This window comes from Staurois parvus, unplaced genomic scaffold (genome assembly GCF_062004578.1).
Source record: "Staurois parvus isolate SC_StPar_1 unplaced genomic scaffold, SC_StPar_1.0 ptg000746l, whole genome shotgun sequence".
NCBI lineage: Eukaryota > Metazoa > Chordata > Amphibia > Anura > Ranidae > Staurois > Staurois parvus.
Window position 1 is genome coordinate 287022 of NW_028318542.1, and position 19687 is coordinate 306708.

Sequence of the window (19687 nt, forward strand, 5' to 3'; positions counted from 1 at the left end):
TACCGATGCTTCTGGAATAAAGTGCTTTTATGCAGTATCACGCTATGTGATGTCCCTTATTGGGCTCTTTATGAGCGCCACCCTTTCGCAGTATCAAGTTTAAAGAGGGACCCCAGAGCTGCATGAGTGTCTGAGGAACTAGGGAACCTGGCCATGATGGATGACTAGTGAGGACCAGGGAGCGCAGCTTGACCTGAGTGCGGAGGACCTAGATGCACCTGATGAGAGAGGAAACTTCTTTCATGCGTATTTTAAACGCACTTCTGGTGAGTGCGCATTTAATTTATTTCCTGTTCACCTTTGGATCACTTATCCTTATTGGCAAAGGAGACCCGGCAGAATTCGCACATCACATCCTCTCGTGTTTTTGGACATTAGATTGAACATCGAATTTATCTTAGATGAACAATATGATCTAATGTCATTATTTGTATACTCTTAAAGATTGAGTATATGTTGATATTTCACTATATTTTTTTTAATAGCGCTGCACCTTTATTATCTATATATTTGTGATTATAAGTTTTACATATTTTTGGTAATTTCAATATGAGTTGTTATTATTAGTAACACACATATAAAAGCAAAATTTCAGTGCCAAATTATAATTATTTTATTTTTGATCAGTAGGAATAAAATAAACCCCCAAATAACTGAAGTCTATTCAGACAGAATTGTTCACATGGTTTTCTCTTTCTTGGGCTTTCATCACATTTGGATCACAACACCTCCAGCTTCGGCTTCGGCTTCGTTTTGGGCACTTGGTCTATAAATTACTTTGGCTTTGAAAAAAATAATACAGTTAGAAAAAAAGAAATATTGATCTGCCCAAAACCTTCTTTAACCAATATTTACAACCACGACATAGTCTGACTACCCAATTTCACCAATGACAAAAAGAGAAACGTCTTATGTTGACTGTGTACTCTTACTTAAAGTGATTGTAAAGGCTCAAGGTTTTTTAACTTCATGCATTCTAAAAAACCTTCTCTGTACAGCAGCTCCCCCAGTCCTCCCTAATAGCCACCTAAGCCCCCTCTCGATCCAGCACTGGAGTCTTGGCTATCACGGGACTCCCTCTCCTCATTGGCTGAGATTCACAGCCAGTCAGCCAATGTAAAAGAGAGGGGTAGGGCCAAGTTGCAGCTCCGTGTGTAAATGGACTCACGGAGCAGTGGGTGCCCCCATAGCAAGCTGCTTGCTGGGGGGCACCCGACAGGAGGGAGGGGCCAGGAGAGCCTGTGGGGAACCCAAGAAGAGAAGGATTGGGGATGCTCTTTGCAAAACCACTGCAGAGTGCAGGTAAGTATGATGTGTTGGTTTTTTTGTTTTTTAAATTAAGCCTTTAGTATCACTTTAATCCTACTTAATCCATATTAAAGAAGGAGGTTACCAATCAAATTTAGAAGTAATTGGTAGCTGTTAATTCCTCCTCTTACTGATAAGGTGTGGGAGGACATCTGTGTGTCCCAAACCCCTAGTCTACCCATCAATACAATTATATATTATTCATCAAACTAAATGCGTAACCCCTATATGATTGCATATAATGGGAAAATAGTACTAACTGCTTAAGATGCAAGCAACCACAAATCAACTTTTCTCGTTTGAATTGTAGAGATGAGCTTAAGGTTGAATCTGTCATATCCCAGTGAATTCATTGACCATATATGGTAAATTATGTCACTCAGGAAGACAATGCCCCTTTGTTTATAACAGCTGTCATCCACCGAAATTATCATTCAGATGGTATTCTTTTTTTTTTTGCAGGCAGGCGTGGTGAGTATATATAGCCATGGCAAAAAGTTTTGAAAATTACACAAATATTAATTTTCACAAAGTCTGATGCTTCAGTGTTTTTAGATCTTTTTGTCAGGTGTTACTATGGTATACTGAAGCATAATTACAAGCATTTCATACGTGCCAACGGCTTTTGACAATTACATTAAGTTCAGTATTTTCAGCCTTGACCCTTCTTTTTCAAGACCTCTGAAATTCACCCCGGCATGCTGTCGATCAACTTCTGAGCCCATTCTTGCATAATCAATGCTTGGAGTTTGTCAGAATTTGTTGGGGTTTTTTATTTTGTTCCCCAGCCTCTTGAGGATTGACCACCAAGTTCTAAATGAGATTGAGGTCTGGGGAGTTTCCTGGCCATGGACCCAAAATTTGGATGTTTTGTTCCCCAAGCTACTTGGTTATCACTTTTGCCTTATGGCAAGGTGCTCCATCATGCTTGAAAAGGCATTGTTTGTCACCAAACTGTTCTTGGCTGGTTGGGAGACGTTGCTGTTGGAGGATGTTTTTGTACCATTCTATATTTATGACTGTGTTCTTAGGCAAAATTGTGAGTGTGCCCACTCCCTTGGCTGAGAAGCAACCCCACACAATGGTCTCAGGATGCTTTAGTGTTGGCATGACACAGGACTGATGGTAGCGCTCACCTTTTCTTCTCTGAACAAGGTTTTGTCTAGATGCCCCAAACAATCGTAAAGGGGATTCAGAGAAAATTACTTTACCCCAGTCCTCAGCAGTCCAATCCTCTGTCCGTGATATTTTTCCTGGAGAGAAGTGACTTCTTTGCTCCCCTTCTTGACAGCAGGTCATCCTCCAAAAGTCTTCGCCTCACTGTGCGTGCAGATACACTCACACCTGCCTGCTGCCATTCCTGAGCAAGCTCTGCACTGGTGGTGTCCAATCCCCCAGCTGAATCAACTTTAGGAGATGGTCCTGGTGCTTGCTGAACTTTCTCAGGTGCCCTGAAGCTTTCTTCACAATAGTTGAACCTCTCTCCTTGAAGTTCTTGATGATCTGATAAATGGTTGATTTAGGTGCAATCCTAGTAGCAGCAATATCCTTGCAAATGAATCCCTTTTTGTGCAAAGCAATGATGACTGCACGTGTTTCCTTGCAGGTAACCATGTTAACAGAGGAAGAACAATGATTTCAAGTATCTCCCTCCATTTCAAGCTACCAGTCTGTTATTATAATTCAGTCAGCTTGACAGGGTGATCACCAGCCTTGTCCTCGTCAACACTGACACCTGTGTTTACAAGAGAATCACTGACATGATGTCAGCTGGTCGTTTTGTGGCAGGGCTGAAATGCAGTGGAAATGTTTTTTTGGGATTAAGTTCATTTTCATGGCAAAGAGGGGCTTTGCAATTCATCTGATTACTCTTCATAACATTCTGGAGTATATGCAAATTGCCATCATAAAAACTGCGGCAGCAGACTTTGTGAAAATTAATATTTGTATCATTCTCAAAAATTTTGGCCACGATTGTACACGATTGTATTGCCAAAAGTATTGGGGTGCCTGCCTTTACATGCGCATGAACTTTAATGGCATCCCAGGCTTAGTCCGTAGGGTTCAATATTGCATTGGCACCCTCTTTGCAGCTATAACAGCTTCAACTCTTCTGAGAAGGCTGTCCATAAGGTTTTAGAGGGTGTCTATGGGAATGTTTGACCATTCTTCCAAAAGCACACTTGTGAGGTCAGGCACTGATGTCCCCACTTTAATTCATCCCAAAGGTGTTCTATCAGGTTGAAGTCAGGACTAGTGCAAGCCAGTCAAGTTCCTCCACCCCAAACTCACTCATTCATGTCTTGGACTATGCTTTGAGCACTAGTGCTCAGTCATGTTGGAACAGAAAGGGGCCATTCCCAAACTGTTCCCACAAAGTTGAGAGCATGAAATTGTCCTACTCTAGAGTCCAGTGGTGGCATGCTTTACACTACTGCATCCAACTCTTTGCATTGCACTTGGTGATGTAAGGCTTGGATGCAGCTGCTCAGCCATGGAAACCAATACCATGAAGCTCTCTCTGCACTGTCGTTGTGCTAATCTGAAGGCCAAAGGAAGTTTGAAGATCTTTAGCAATTGACTCTGCAGACATTTGGCGACTTCTGTGCACTGTGCGCTTCAGCATGACTCCGCTCTGTCATTTTACGTGGCCTACCACTTGGTGGCTGAGTTGCTGTTGTTCCCAGTTGCTTCCACTTTGTTATAATACCACTAACAGTTGACCGAGGAATATTTAGTAGCAAGAAAATGTCACGGATGGACTTATTGCACAGGTGGCAACCAATCACGGTACCACGCTTGGATTCACTGAGCTCTTGAGAGCGACCCATTCTTTCACATATTTGTAGAAGCAGTCTGCATGCCTAGGTGCTTGATTTTTAACACCTGTGGCCATGGAGGTGTATAGAATATATGAATCCAATGATTTGAAGGGGTGTCCCAATGCTTTTGGCAATATAGTGTAGTTGGACAATGTGATTCTGATAATGAATGTACATTATCTGACTTTTATCTGTTGAAGAACTTTTAAACTATCTTTGTGTATTTATTTACACTTGACATTTTTTGTTACGTGAGCCAGTCCATCCAGCTCAACCTGTGTGGGGGGGGTGTAAATGTGTGTTTAAATCCATATCATCAGGTAAGTTGTCCCCTTATGTTAGATATAGTAGGATATTTAAGTTTGCTATTATTGGGGGAACATAATCGGTGTTAGCAGCAGCTGTAGTTAATCGTGCATGGTATTTTAAGCTAATTGCACACTATGGTCACTGGTAGCGCAGGAGTTAATTTATTTTATTTATGTCTCCCTATGTTAACAGCATGGAGCTTGGTATGGTTCAAGAGGGGGATGCATGCTCATCTAACCCCTTTCTTGGCCAGCCAGGCTACATACTTTGATAAGGGTTTTGTATGGTATATTGGGGGAAGGGGGGCTCATTTTTTCCCCTTATTTCTGCATGGTGTTCACCCTTAACATCCACAACAGACCTAAAAGGGTCTTATATAGTAGAGAGTAGAGTAGAGGAAGGACTCATGCCATTTTTTTACATCTATATCAGACCCTCTTCTAGGAAACATGTTCCCCAGAGCACTGCTCAGCTTCTCATGCCATTTGTTTAACAATCTCTAGCCTATTAACCTAGAAAATGGGTGTTACTGTCCTAAATGGGTACTACTAGTTTTTAACATTTGGCACATATTTACTTCATTGGAGTTCGGATTCAGTACCTTAACATTACCTAAACTTTAGATTGGGTGTTCAGGTTTTTAGACAGCCATGGGTTCAACAACTGTCTGCATACAATAGTCTGCAATGGAGACTCCTCGATCCTTGCTGTTTAGCGTGGATTGGAAAACAACTGATTTTCTCTCATTTAGCCATGCATGGCTACCTTTAGAATTTTTCAGCAAAAACAGGAAGCAGCAGTGCTTTTTAATGATACATAGGAAGCATTTATACATGTGCTAGAGCTAGTTTGAATCTACAAATCCCAGCATGTTCACCTTGAATTTTGTGCTTCCAATGGTGAGTATTTTCATATATTATTCATATATTCTGGTTGAAAGCATTCTCAGTCTCTTAAGGAAGAAGAAAGATGAGAAAGAGAGTGCGTCTTGACTCAAGTAGAGGGGCCAATGAGGAGGTCTCCAAGCATACAGTCACCATTTCAAAAGCTGTATAGAATATTCCTGTATCTAATTTTCCCCGAGATTAGTTATAAAGATATTGTATAATGCTGAGGATGCTGCTAAACACGTTGCACAAAATGACATATAAACAGTATAAAAACACTATGAAATAAATGCTACTTACAGTACGTTTCATGAAACTTCCTACAACATCTTTCTGAAATAAACAGAAGAAACCCGATTACACACATAAAGCTTAAAGAATATTTATGCAAGAAACATTTGTCAAGAGACCATTTTGAATAAACAGTGGGTGTTGTCAAAGTCAGGGGTCAGCTTCAGAAGCCAGTAGCTATAGCAGTATAAAATCTCACACAGAAACCAGTTGGTTAAGTACATGAGCAGTTCCCCCTAACGGGTGTTGTGGGCTCACCCGAGGTGTGGGGTCTAAGCACTATTATTATTATTATTATACAGTATTTCTATAGCACCAATAGTTCTCTCAGCGCTGTACATTACAATGGGAGACAATACTTGAGACAGTACAATGACAATACAGTGCGATACATGAGGGGTTCGAGGGCCCTGCTCCTTGGACCTTACAATCTAGGAGGGAGGGGATAGTGGAATGGGAGGAAAAGCTGTGGGGGATGGAGTGGTGGGAAGAGAGGAGGAGATCGGCAGTTAGCAGAGGGCAGGGTAGGCTTCCCTGAAGAGGTGGGTTTTCAGGGTGCGCCTAAAGGAAAGGAGAGTAGGTGATAGTCTGATGGATTGGGGTAGGGAGTTCCAGAGGATGGGTGATGCCCTGGAGAAGTCCTGGAGGCGGGCATTGGAGGAGGAGACTAGGGAGCTAGAGAGAAGGAGGTCTTGTGAGGAGCGGAGAGTGCGTTTTGGGTGGTATTTGGATATTAGGTTGGAGATATAGATGGGCAATATTATGGACAGCTTTGTACGTCAGTGTTGGCATTTTGAATTTAATCCGTTGGGCAATCGGGAACTAGTGGAGGGATTGGCAGAGGGGGGTGGTGGAAACAGAGCGGTTGGTAAGGTGGATGAGCATGGCTGCCGTATTCAGGATCGACTGAAGCGGGGATAGCCAGCGGTCAGGGAGGCCAGTGAGGAGGGCATTGCAGTAATCGAGTCGTGATATGATGAGGGAGTGGATGAGCTGTTTAGTGGTTTATGGGGTTAGGAATGGGCCTATTTTGGCGATGTTGCAGAGGTGGAGTCGGCATAAGTTCGTTAGCGATTGGGGCTAGAAGGATATATTGGAGTCAAGAATTACACCAAGTACTTTGGCTTGTGGGGTGGGCCTGATGGTGGCATTGTTGGACGTGATGGAGAAGTCAGTGGGGGGGGGGGGTGTGCGGGCTGGGGGGGCGACTAGGAGCTCGGTTTTGGAGAGGTTCAGTTTAAGGAAGTGGAGCGACATCCAATGTGATATGCCATTCAGTGGGCTAGTAATTCAGGCGGAGACTGAGGGGGTGAGGTGAGGGGTCGAAAGATAGATTTGCGTGTCGTCAGCATAGAGGAGGTAGTTGAAGCCATGGGAGTGTATCAGTTGGTCAAGGGAGGAGGTGTAGATGGAGAAGAGAAGGGGCCCGAGGACCGAGCCTTGAGGGACCCCGACAGAGAGGGGGAGTGACGGGGAGGTGGTAGCGTTGTATGTAAAGCTGAAGGAGCATTGTGATAGGTAGGACGAGAGCCAGGAGAGAGCGGAGTCTCTGAGGCCAAGGGAGTGTAGTTTTTTGAGGAGGGGGGGGTGGTCGACTGTGTCGAAAGCCACGGAGAGGTCAAGGAGTATGAGCACTGAATAGTGGCCATTAGCTTTAGCGGCTAGCAGGTCGTGGGTTAGTTTAAGTAAGGCAGTTTTGGTAGAGTGTAGGGGATGGAAGCTGGACTGTAGGGGGTCGAGGAGGTTGTTGTCGTTGAGGTGGGAGCTTAGGCGATTGTAGACTAAGCGCTCAAGGAGTTTGGATGTAAATGGCAGCAGGGAGATGGGTATAAGGTTGTTCGGGTCAGTAGGGTCCAGGGAGGGCTTTTTGAGTATGGGAGTGATGTGTGCGTGCTTCAGAGGGGAGGGGAATGCACCAGAAGAGAGGGAGAGATTAAATATGTGGGTGAGGGAGCGTAAGATGGAGGAGGAGGGAGGTCATAGGAGCTGTGAGGGGACAGTGTCAAGGAGGCAGGCTTTGGAGAAGACCTTGGTGATCTCTCGGTGGTAGCAAGGTCGAAGGAGTGGAGTGTTGAGGGGGCTTCAGTGTGAGGGATGTTAGGTGGGGCGGAGGTCTGAACAGTGGTGAGGCCGAGGGAGAGGGGTGTTGAGGGGGTTGCTGTGTGAGGGGAGATAGGTGGGGAGGAGGTCTGCGCAGCGGCAATGTCCCTGAGAATTGTGTCAATCTTGTTTTTGAAGTGATTGGCAATCTCGAGGGCGGTGAGTGAGGTGCTGGGTGGAGGTGGGGGCGAAGAGAGTAGAGAGTTGAAGGTAGAGAAGAGCCGGCGAGAATTGGAGGAGAGGGTATTGATGAGGGCCAGGAAGTAGGCTTGTTTGGCAGCGTGGAGGGAGGAGGTGTAGGAGTGGAAGGTGGATTTATAGCGGGTGAATGCTAGTTGGGATCTGGTTTTGCGCCATAATCGCTCCAGCGCATGACTTTGAGAGTTTTGGTGTGATCAGTCTGCCAGGGCTGGAGCGGTTGGAGTCTGATGTTTCGTGTGGTTAAAGGCGCTAGCGAATTAAGAGCGGATGACAGCGAGTTGTTATAGGCAGTCGTGGCCAGGCCGGGGCAGGACAGGGGAAGGATGCTGTCATAAAGCTGATTGGCTGCAAAATGGAGGGGGGCAGGGTCCAGGTTACGTAGGTTTCGGCTGGTAATAGTGTGGGATTTGGAGGGGTAGGCGTTTGAAGATGAGGAGACAGAGAAGGTAATAAGGTTGTGGTCAGAGAGAGGGAAGGGGGTGTTTGTGAGGTTGTGGGGAGCGCAGCGATGGGAGAAGACAAGATCTAGGGTGTTCCCGTCGGAGTGGGTGGTGGATTGTATGCACTGTGCAAGTGCAAAAGAGGAGGTTAAGTGGAGGAGTTGGGATGTGGCCGGGTTGTTGATGTTGACCGGGATGTTGAAGTCTCCAAGGACGATGGTGGGTAGCTCAGAAGAGAGGAAGAAGGGTAGCCAGGCAGAAAAGTCATCAAGGAAGTGGGATACGGGTCCAGGAGGCTGGTACATTACAGCAATCCTCAGGGGGGTTGGGGAGAATAGTCGGATGCAGTGGGCCTCGAAGGAGGAGAAGGATAGAGAGGGGGGGTTTGGGAGGACTTGGAAGGTGCTCAGTAGTGACAGGAGCAGACCAACCCCACCACCTTTAGGACCGTTGGGTCTGGGTGAGTGGGTCCAGATGAGACCTCCGTAGGAGAGTGCTGCAGGGGAGGTAGAGTCAGTGGCTTGAATCCTAGTTTCCGTGAATGCTAGGAGGTTGAGGAAGCGGGAAACAAAGAGGTCGTGGATGGCAGTGAGCTTGTTGCACACCGATCGGGCATTCAGGAGTGCACACGAAAACGGGGGGTGGTTTTGGGGAGCAGAGGGACAGGTACTAGGTTGAGAGGGTTGTGGCAGGAGGTGGAAGTGGGAGGGTGCCTTGCGGGTGAGCGAGGTGGTGGAGGGCCAGGATTCGGGGAAATGTCCCCCACGGTTAGGAGGAGAAGAAAGGTGAGAAAGTGGCATGGGAGCGGGATGAGCAGGAGCGTGTAAGTCTACCAGTGGACGTGTTCGGGTCAGTGGGAGAGTGGAGTATTAGGAGGAGGTGGTGGGTGCCGTAGAGGGGCGAAGGAAGCAGTGAGGGCAGAATGTACAGTTGTTTAGGAGGAGCAGAGGGGTATAGGGAAGAGAAGAGAGACTATCCTGTCTTCACCAGAGCTTCTGATAGTGGAGAAGGCTTTTGATGTGTGTTAGTACCAAATCGCGGTTCTCAGGATTGCCCAACCAGGATATGAGCAAGCTGAGGTGCGGTAGCAGATGTAGCGGGTAGGGATCAAGCAGAAACATAGTCAGTAACAAGCCAAAGGTCGGTAACACATGGTTTCAGGTTGGGATCAAGGAGAAGAGTGGTTGAGGAACAAGCCAAAGATCAGTAATGAGTGGTAGTGAAGCTACAGATGGTAGCAGGAGCATAAGGAGCACGTTATTGGCTGGAATTAGCACAATATTCGGCAAACAGGAAGTATAAACACATGGCTTATATTCAAAGTTTATGGGAGGAGTAAGGAGTTCAAGGTTCACCAGAAACAAGATAGATAGTAAGGTTGTCCAAGGGCTCAGGCAGGGCACTGTCCAGCATTCCAGTTGACTCAGCAAGAAGAGCTACTACCAGATGCTGCAAAGCTCCTGTGTTCAGATCCGGGTCCTGACAGGTGTGCTGCCAGAGCAACCTATTCCTTTTTTATTGCATTTTCTATGTTCTACTCTAGCCCCTTGTTGTTTTGCTATTGGTTAATACAGCCCATAGCTATTAGTCTTCTCATGCCCAAGTTAAAGCAGGCTTACTCCCCTACACACATTATTATTTAACCACCAGCATCCGTAGACTGTCACTTGCAAACACAAAGAATTGCACAATCACTTGCCTCAGTATGTCTAAATTTCTAAATTTCATGGCACCCCATACTGAAAATACCAGTGCACCATTTCAAATATTTACGTACATGTGCTTTTTGAGCAGCTTATATCTCTTTACTGTTTTTATGGCTTTAGCAACACTTTTGCTGCTGAAACCATGACAATATATAAACAACCACAAACCATGCTAGATCACCTAAGGCATACATGAAAACCCAGGAGCTGAAAAAAAATAAATTAACTTTTCCCCAAGATCTTGCAAGACTTCTTGAGACCTCACGAGAGCTTGTGGTTTACTAATGAGAGCTCCCTAGAAGACACTAGTGATGTAGCCTTCACAGGGAACAGCTGGAAGGCACTGGCTTGACCAACGCCTTGGAAAAAGTGGAGGTAAAAAAATGAAGCAGTAAGTTCACTTAAAAAAATGGGTATACAGTGTTGATGAATAATCATGCACGTACGCTTTTGCTGTTTTGGGAGAAAAAGTCGATTTTAATTTCAGCATCCACCCTAGCTGAATCAGGCTGATCAAACTGTTACTAAACCCAGGACCCTGTATTCACTCTATCGGGGCTCCCACAGTACACACTACATGGGAATTCAATTATTTTAGTAAATATAAACTGCTAAATACCTCATCAGCAGTTAGAACAGTCTTGTGACTTATATCCGTGTTTAGCAGAGCACTGGTTAAAGCTTGTAAGAGGAGTTTTCTTTCTGCTCTAGGAGGATGCAGAACCCCTGATCTCTCTCTGGACAGTGCTGATTGGCCCTGTGCTGATCACATGAACTTTCCCAAGGAAAAAATCCTCTCTAGCAATACACACCAAACTGAGCATGTGCAGAGTGACTCCACATGATATGTCTTAACAGGAGATAAGTTGGGGACACTGGAAGAAGGGGAGGATCAGAGAAGTCAGGATCAAACAGCCTTTTTACATAATGCAGAGGATCAACTCCTTATGTTCCACAGTGAGTATAACAAGCATGCTTTACTGCATATACAGACTGATTTTACTGTTGTGGGTTTAGTAACACTTTAAGTAATTTCTTTTTTACACTTCAAGAAACTAAGATCATCCTTTATAACTCACTAAACTGGATTAAATTTACACTGTGATCCTATGTCTTAGATTTTGTCCAGTCAGCAAATTGCTACACTGTCTATACAGACTGGATCTCACATGGTATGTCTGTTGCATAAAGTGACATTTGAAACTGATTTATTGAAAAACTAAGAAAAGTTATTTTCCTGGCCATAGCACACCGTAAGATGTAACATTTGTTTGCCAACCAAAGTTAGGGAAAATAGAAACAACAAATACAACTGAGTGCAATGGGCAACATGTCTACTTTTTTATGAACAGATTTTATTTTTATAAAGCAGGTTACCATTTTTTTAAATTTCTCATACTTACCAAAACATTTTTTTTTTTTTGTAACAATGGCAATGATAACACAGACAACAAAGGCTGTAACTAAAAAAAAACATAAAATAAATGAATGATCGTAATATTATATAAACATTATTGGATGAAACTCTGTAAGGTACTGTTCAGACACATTCGTACAAATAAAGAAAAACTCCACTATTGAAATCTGAAATGGAGGCATAATTTAAAACTGAACTATGGACAGTGAAAGAAAAATACCCCAAAATATTAAACCCCTCTATTATCTAGGGCACACATGTCAAACACAAGGCCTGGGGGCTGAATCCAGCCGCTAGGTTATTTCACGTCTGACCTCTCCTGCAGCTGCAGCACCCCCACCCATCTCTGCCTCCACTTTGTCTTGCCTTATCAGTTGGCACAGAAAGGAGGACAGAACTCCTCCCCCAAATCCTGTGCTTGGCTGTGCAGCTGCAATGAGTCTCATCTCTGCCTCCCCCACCCTGACTCAGCAGTAGAGTAGAGGACAGAACTCCTGCTACCACTCCTGCGCCTCCCTGTACAGTTGCAGCATCCCCTTCTTTCCGCCTCCCTGGGTCTCAGCATTCAGTAGACTCCATCAGGTGACTTTAGTCCTCCTCTGGTCCTCCTGCAGATGTTTCTGCTTCCCAGCTCCGCTTCCAGTTTCTTCCCAGCAGCAGCACAAGGTAAGGGGGGTGCAGTGTGATGTAAGAGGGGGTGGGGGACTCTTGACATCTGATGTAAGAGGAGGATGGGGTGCTCTGGACATCTAGTCTTACATATACAACCAGCCCTTCAAGGGCAATCAAAATGCTGATGTGGCCCACGATGACACCCCTGGTGAGAAGGGAGTTGCAGTAGTCCAGACGTGAGATAATAAGGGAGTGAACGAGTAGTTTAGTAGAGTCTGGGGTTAGGAACGTATGTATTTTGGAGATGTTGCGGAGGTGGAGCCTGCATGAGTTTGCCAACGATTGGACATGGGGTTGGAAGGACAGGTTTGAGTCTAGAGTGACACCTAGGACTTTCGCTTGCGGGGTGGGACTGATGGTGGCGTTGTTGGTCGTGATGGAGAGGGTGGGGGGGGGGGTGCGCAGGCTGGGGGGAAAATTAGGAGCTCGGTTTTGGAAAGGTTCAAATGGAGCGACATCCAGTCTGATATGTCGTTCAGTAGGTGGGTGATACGGGCGGAGACTGAAAGGGTGAGGCGAGGGGTGGAGAGGTAAATTTGCGTGTGATCGGCGTACAGGTGATAGATGAAGCCGTGGGAGTGTATCAGTTTGCCGAGGGAGGAGGTGTAGATGGAGAAGAGAAGGGGCCCGAGGACAGAGCCTTGGGGGACCCCAACAGAAAGGGGGAGAGAGGGGGAAGTGGTAGCGTTATAGGTAACGCTGAAGGAGCGTTGGGATAGATAGGAGGAGAGCCAGGAGAGAGCGGAGTTTCTGATGCCAAGGGAGTGTAGTTTATTAAGGAGGAGGGGGTGGTCAACTGTGTCGAAGGCCGCGGAAAGGTCGAGGAGTAGGAGGACTGAGTAGTGGCCATTAGCTTTGGCGGTTAGCAAGTCATTAGTGATTTTGAGTAGGGCGGTTTCGGTGGAGTGTAGAGGACGGAAGCCAGACTAGTGGATCAAGGAGGTTTTTGTCAGTGAGGTGGGCGCTTAGGCGATTGTAGACTAAGCGCTCAAGGAGCTTGGAAGTAAATGGCAGCAGGGAGATGGGTCTAAGGTTGTTCAGGTCGGTGCGGTCCAGGGAGGGTTTTTTGAGTATGGGGGTGATGTGCACATGCTTTAGGGGATTATTATTATTATTATACAGGACTTATATAGCGCCGACAGTTTGTTCAGTGCTTTACATTATGGAGGGAGACAGTACAGTAACAATACAGTTCAATACAAGAGGGATTAGAGGGCCCTGCTCCTTGGAGCTTACAATCTAGGAGGGAGGAGATAGTGATACAAGAGGTAATTAGCTGTGGGGGATGGAGTGGTAGGGGGAGTAGGGGATTCCAGTAGTTAGCTGGGGTCTGGGTAGGCTTCCCTGAAGAGATGAGTTTTAAGAGTGCTCCTAAAAGTGAGCAGAGTAGGCGATAGCCTGATAGCTTGGGGTAGGGAGTTCCAGAGGATGGGTGAAGCCCTTGAGAAATCCTGGAGACAAGCATGGGAGGAGGAGACAAGGGAGCTAGAGAATAGGAGGTCTTGCGAGGAGCGGAGAGTACGGTTTGGGTGGTATTTAGAGACAAGGTCGGTGATGTAGTTAGGGGCAGTGTTATGAACAGCTTTATATGTCAGTGTTAGTGTTTTGAATTTTATCCGTTGGGCAATTGGAAGCCAGTGGAGGGATTGGCAGAGAGGGGTGTCAGATACAGAGCGGTTAGTAAGGTGAATGAGTCTGGCAGCAGCATTCATGATGGACTGGAGTGGGGATAGCCTACGATGAGGTTGGCCAGTGAGGAGGGAGTTACAGTAGTCAAGGCTTGATATAATAAGGGAGTGAATAAGTTGCTTAGTGGTTTCCGAGGTTAAGAACAGTCGTATCTTGGAGATGTTGCAGAGGTGAAGTCTACATGAGTTTGTCAGTGATTGGAACTGGGGCTGAAAGGACAGATTGGAGTCTAGGATTACACCTAGTACCCTGGTGTGAGGGGTGGGATTGATGGTAGTGTTGTTGATCTTGATGGAGAAGATGGGGGGCGGGTCGTGGGCTGGGGGGAATACTAGAAGCTCAGTTTTAGAAAGGTTGAGTTTGAGGAAGTGGAGTGACATCCAGTCCGATATGTCACTTAGTAGGCTGGTGATGCGATTGGAGACTGAGGGGGTGAAGTGAGGGGTAGATAGATTTGTGTGTCGTCGGCATAGAGATGGTAGTTGAAGCCGTGGGAGTTTATAAATTGGCCAAGGGAGGAGGTGTAGATGGAGAAGAGGAGAGGTCCGAGGACAGAGCCTTGAGGGACCCCGAGGGAGTGAAGGGGAGGTGGCAGCGTTATAGGTAACACTGAAGGAGCACTGCGATAGATAGGAGGAGAACCAGGAGAGAGCAGAGTCTCTGAGGCCAAGAGAGTGAAGTTTTTTGAGGAGGAGGGGGTGGTCAACCGTGTCAAAAGCAGCAGAGAGGTCAAGTAGTAGGAGTATAGTATAGTGGCCATTGGTTTTGGCGGTTAGTAGGTCATTGGTGAGTTTGAGTAGGGCAGTTTCGGTGGAGTGTAGGGGGCGGAAGCCGGACTGTAAAGGGTTGAGAAGGTTGTTGTCGGTGAGATGGGAGCTCAGGCGATTGTAGACTAAGCGTTCTAGGAGTTAAGAGGTAAATGGCAGTAGGGAGATGGATCTTAGGTTGTTTAGGTCGGAGGGGTCCAGGGAGGGTTTCTTAAATATGGGAGTGATGTGCGCGTGCTTTAGAGGGGAGGGGAAGGTACCGGTGAAGAGGGAGAGATTGAAGTTGTGAGTGAGGGAGCATAGGATGGAAGAGGAGGGGGACCCCAGGAGTTGTGAGGGGAGAGGGTCCAGGGGGGAGGTGCTGAGGCGGGCTTCAGAGAAAATCTTAGTGACCTCTTCGGTGGTAGTGAGGTCAAGGGAGCAAAGTGTTGAGGGGGTTATTGTGTGAGGAGTGCTAAGTGGGATGGGTGTCTGAGCAGTGGCGAAGTCCCTACGAATTGCGTCAATCTTGTTTTTGAAGTGGTTGGCAATCTCGTGGGCGGTGAGGTACTGGGTGGAGAAAGTAGAGTTAAAAGTGGAGAAGAGCCGGCGAAGACTGGAGGAGAAGGTATTGATGAGGGTAATAAAGTAGGCTTGTTTGGCAGCGTGAAGGGAGGAAGTGTACGTTAGGAAGGCAGATTTATAGCGGGTGATATAGGCTGCTTCTTGCGTGCTAGAGCTATATTTGGATGCTGGGACCAATGTTAGAGCTGGTTCTAGCTGTGGTACAAGTGATGCATGGTCACTATGAGGCTGAGAGTTGTGCGGGCATGAATGTTTGCCTGCAATTTTGTTTTGATTCTATCTTGCCTAGTCTCTGCCATAACTAACATATCAAGGTATTCCTTTGTGAGGTACTCACGGAATAGGATGCAGAGTATAGGGCAAGTGTGTATAAGGAATACGTGGTAACCCATATGTAAACCATCCTATAATTAATCCTCTTGACAAAAGGGCAGGAGGAGGCACCTGAGTACCTTATAATGGCTCTAGGTGGAACAGTTTGAGATACAGGGTGACCCTGTCTTACTTGTCCATGACACTAGACTGTAAATAAATTCCAGGCTTCACCCATCATGGTAGGCATACCCCCCCCCCCCCCACTGGAGGTGGTCTTCAGGGATTGGGTTCCAAAGTGATTGACCTCGGCCCTGGACCTTTACGGTATCCTGTGGCTAACTCAATGCACTACATCAAGTGCTAAGGTGCCCAAAGCAACATTACAGGCACTCACCACAGTGTGGGGTCTTGGTACAGTTCCCAAGATTTTACCAAGGTTACGTCAATTCAGATACATTATTTCTATGCTGGCATTAGAAGACAGTGAGAGTTTGATTGGAGAATCAGAAGATAAAAAAATAAAGTATTTAAGCTAAGGGTGGGTTTCTCTTTGAGGGAGAAAAGGTCCATCACCTTCAGACACTTGCACAAAACTGAGAACTCATGGATTGGGATAGGGTTATAAGGGTGGCACGCAGGAGGGGATAGGGGAATGCGCCAGTGGAGAGGGAGAGATTGAAGATGTGGGTGAGGGAGCGTAGGATGGAGGAGGAGGGTGACCGGAGGAGTTGTGTGGGGACAGGGTCAAGGGGGCAAGTGATGAGGCGGGCTTCTGAGAAGACCTTAGTGACCTCCTCAGTGGTATATATAATAACAACAGCTTTCTTCAAAATTGTAGCTATAAAAATGTTAATCTACAAAACACAACACAATTAAAATGTTCAAATACACAAGTCAGCAAGGGGAGCTACATTTTTCTGATCAGATCCAGGTAGGACCCCCCTTTTACTTACTTGCTATTGTACTTGTCCAGATGTTTCTGGTTTCTGAAAGTAAAAAAAAAAGACAAATAATATTTTTAGAAAAGTTCATGCAACTGCCTGCTATAGTAATATCCATTTTCTATCTTCCATAGCCCTGCATTGGATGTAAAGATGCTGATGAACAGTCCACCACCAATGCATGGGGAAGTGGAGGACCGGGTAACGTAAAGTGCTCCCGCTCTTCCCCTAGACCTAACCAAGCAAGTAACCCTTGTAGTGGAGACACTGTAAGCGTAAATATTCATATATCCCAGAGTTTTGCACAAGCCATAAATATTACTATTATTGTAAAATATGATGGTTTTATTCATCAAATTTTAACTATTTTCTTCATCAGATTACCTTCTATACATAAAATATACAAATATAAATACAAAACACTTAGAATATTAAAAGCTTTCCCGATGCCCTGTAACAGAAATACTTCTACAGGCGGCCGGGGTGAGCAAATTCATGTATATATACGTGATATTGCATTTATGGGTAGGGGGCGCGCATGAGCCACGTGCACACCCTACCCACACCACCATTGGCGGCCTCACCTGTCAATCACCGGGTCCTGGCTGGTGATTCCCCACTGGCACCCGGCAAACGCTGTGTATCACTGATGGAGGAGAGACCTGTACGTAAACAATATAGCTCTCTCCCCTGTCAGCTCCTGCACACTGCTTTGTATGGCTCTGCATAGCAGAGCCATAGAAATCAGTGTGCTTACACAGTAAAACACACACACAGCTCACAGTTAACCCTTTGATCGCCCCAGATGTTAACCCCTTCCTACCCAGTGCCAATAGTACAGTGTCAGTGCTTTTTATTAGCACTGATCACTGTACTGGTGTCACTGGCATTTAGTCAGTTTCCATCAGTGTCAGAATGCCCAACGCAGCCCCACTATAAGTCGCTAATCGCTGCCATTACTAGTATAGAAAAAAAATCCAGTAACTATACCACCATTTGTAAACGCTATAACCACTTGCCCTCCTGAGGATTTACCCCCCTTCCTGACCAGGACTTTTTTTGCTATTTGGCACTGCACTATTTCAACTGGTAATTGCATGGTCATGCAATGCTGTACCCAAAAAAATTTACGTCCTTTTTTTCACACAAATAGAGCTTTCTTTTGGTGGTATTTGATCACCTGTGCGCTTTTTATTTTTTGCACTATAAACAGAAAAAACTGAAAATTTTGAAAAAAAAACCCTATATTTTTTACTTTCAGCTACAAAAAAAATATATATAGTCTACTCAAAGTTAGTTAAAAATTTAGGCCCAAATGAATTCTGCTACATGTGTTTGGTAAACAAAATCCCAATAAGTGTATATTGATTGCTTTGTGTGAAAGTTATAGCGTCTACAAACTATGGTATACAGTAGATACTGCATATTACTCCATTTTTTGCTATACAGCGCTGCGCTAGTTTAACTGACAATTGCAAGGTCATGCAATACTGTACATAAATTAAATTATGTCCTTTTTTAACACAATTAGAGCTTTCCTTCGGTGGTATTTGATCACCTGTGCGCTTTTTATTTTTCGCGCTATAAACAAAAAAAGACCAAACATTTTGAAAAAAAAAAACTGATACTTTCTCATTTCTGTCATAAAAAATATCACAAAAACTCAAACTTCATCATAAATTTAGGCCAGAATGTATTCTGCTACATGCTGTTGGTAAAAATCCCAATAAGTGTATATTGATTGCTTTGTGCGAAAGTTATAGCGTCTACAAACTATGGTATAGATAATGGAATTTACACAGCTTTTACTTTCTGACTGCCCATCACATTTCTTTAGATGCTAAAATACCAGGAAAGTACAAACACCCCCAAATTACCCCTTTTCGGAAAGTAGACACCCTAAGCTATCTGCTGAGAGGCATATTGAGTCCATGGAAGATTTATTTTTTTCCACAAGTTTTTGGAAAACGACAAAAACATTTTTTTTTACACAAAGTTGTCACTTAAATGCTATATTGCTCACACAAGCCATGGGTATATGTGGAATTACACCCCAAAATACATTCTGCTACTTCTATTGACTATGGGGATACCACATGTGTGAGATTTTTTGGGAACCTAGCCACATACAGGATCCTGAAATCCAATGACCACTTTGAAAGCCTGAAGGTGCGTAACTTCCTCATTTCACTTCCTCACTACCTATCACAGTTTTGGAGGCCCTGAAATGCCAGGATAGCACCAACCCCCTCTCCTCCCAAATGATCCCTTTTTGGAAAGCAGACACTCCAAGGAATTTAAAAAGAGCAATGGTGAGTATTTTGCAGATCTCATTCTTTCTCACAAGGTTTATTGAAATATAATAAAAGAAAAAGATAATGTTTTTTGTTTTCTTTCTTCATTTTACAAAAACGTGTGGCAACAAATGAAATCTTCAAAATACTCACCATGCTTCTTATCAAATTCCTGGCGGTGTTTACTTTCCAAAAAGGGGTTATTTGGGGGGGGGGGGTGCTATCCTGGCATTTCAGGGTCTCCGAAACTGTGATAGGTAGTCAGGAAGTGTAATGAGGAAATAAAGCCCTTTAAAAGCCTGAAGGTGCTTATTGGATTTTGGGGTCCTGTACTTTGCTAGACTGCCAAAATGTCTCTCACATGTGGTACCCCCATACTCGGGAGAAGTAGCAGAATGTATTTTGGGGAGTAATTCCACATATACCCATGGCATGTGTGAGCATTAAATCATTTAAATGACAATTTTGTGTCGTTTTGGGGGGTGGGGGAATTTTATGCCCCGCATTAGAAGTTTATGCCACACATCACTCACTCTTCTAACCACCTGAAGATCAAGCCTTTTCTGACACTTTTTGTTCACATGAAAAAAAATCTGTATTTTTTGCTAGGAAGTTACTTTGAACCCCCCAAACATGATATATATTTTAAAGCAGACACCCTAGTGAATAAAACATTGGGTGCTGCAATTTTTTATGTCACAGTACTTTTGTTTGTCACATAGTACTCGTGCAGTGATTTTTCAAACGCAAATATTTTGAAAAAAATACACTTTTTTTACTGTTAATGCATAAAAACACAATATAGTGTCTAATTATTTGGTAAAATATAAAAGATGATGGTATGCTGAGTAAATAGATACCAAACATGCCATGAGTTAAAACTGCGCATGCCCCATGACAAACGGCATACATTTTTAATATCCATAGTCAACGCTTTAAAAGCCTTTACAAGCTACCATTTTAG

The 19687-nt window shown here is 44.8% G+C and overlaps 1 protein-coding gene across 4 annotated transcripts in view; it reads right to left on the reverse strand.

The window, feature by feature from the left end:
- Positions 1-589: 589 nt before the first annotated feature.
- LOC149445088 (uncharacterized) overlaps positions 590-19687 on the reverse strand; it is an 85632-nt gene continuing 66534 nt past the window's right edge. For 2 of the 4 annotated variants that reach the window (XM_089654131.1, XM_089654130.1), the window contains 4 exons: positions 16442-16474; positions 11468-11527; positions 5627-5659; positions 590-782 (listed from right to left, as the gene is read on the reverse strand). In XM_089654131.1, the coding sequence (XP_089510257.1) occupies positions 709-782; positions 5627-5659; positions 11468-11527; positions 16442-16474 (200 nt within the window). In that variant the 3' untranslated portion in view covers positions 590-708. The remainder of the gene's footprint in view (positions 783-5626; positions 5660-11467; positions 11528-16441; positions 16475-19687) is intronic. The other 2 variants (XM_089654133.1, XM_089654132.1) reach the window with 1 other exon arrangement.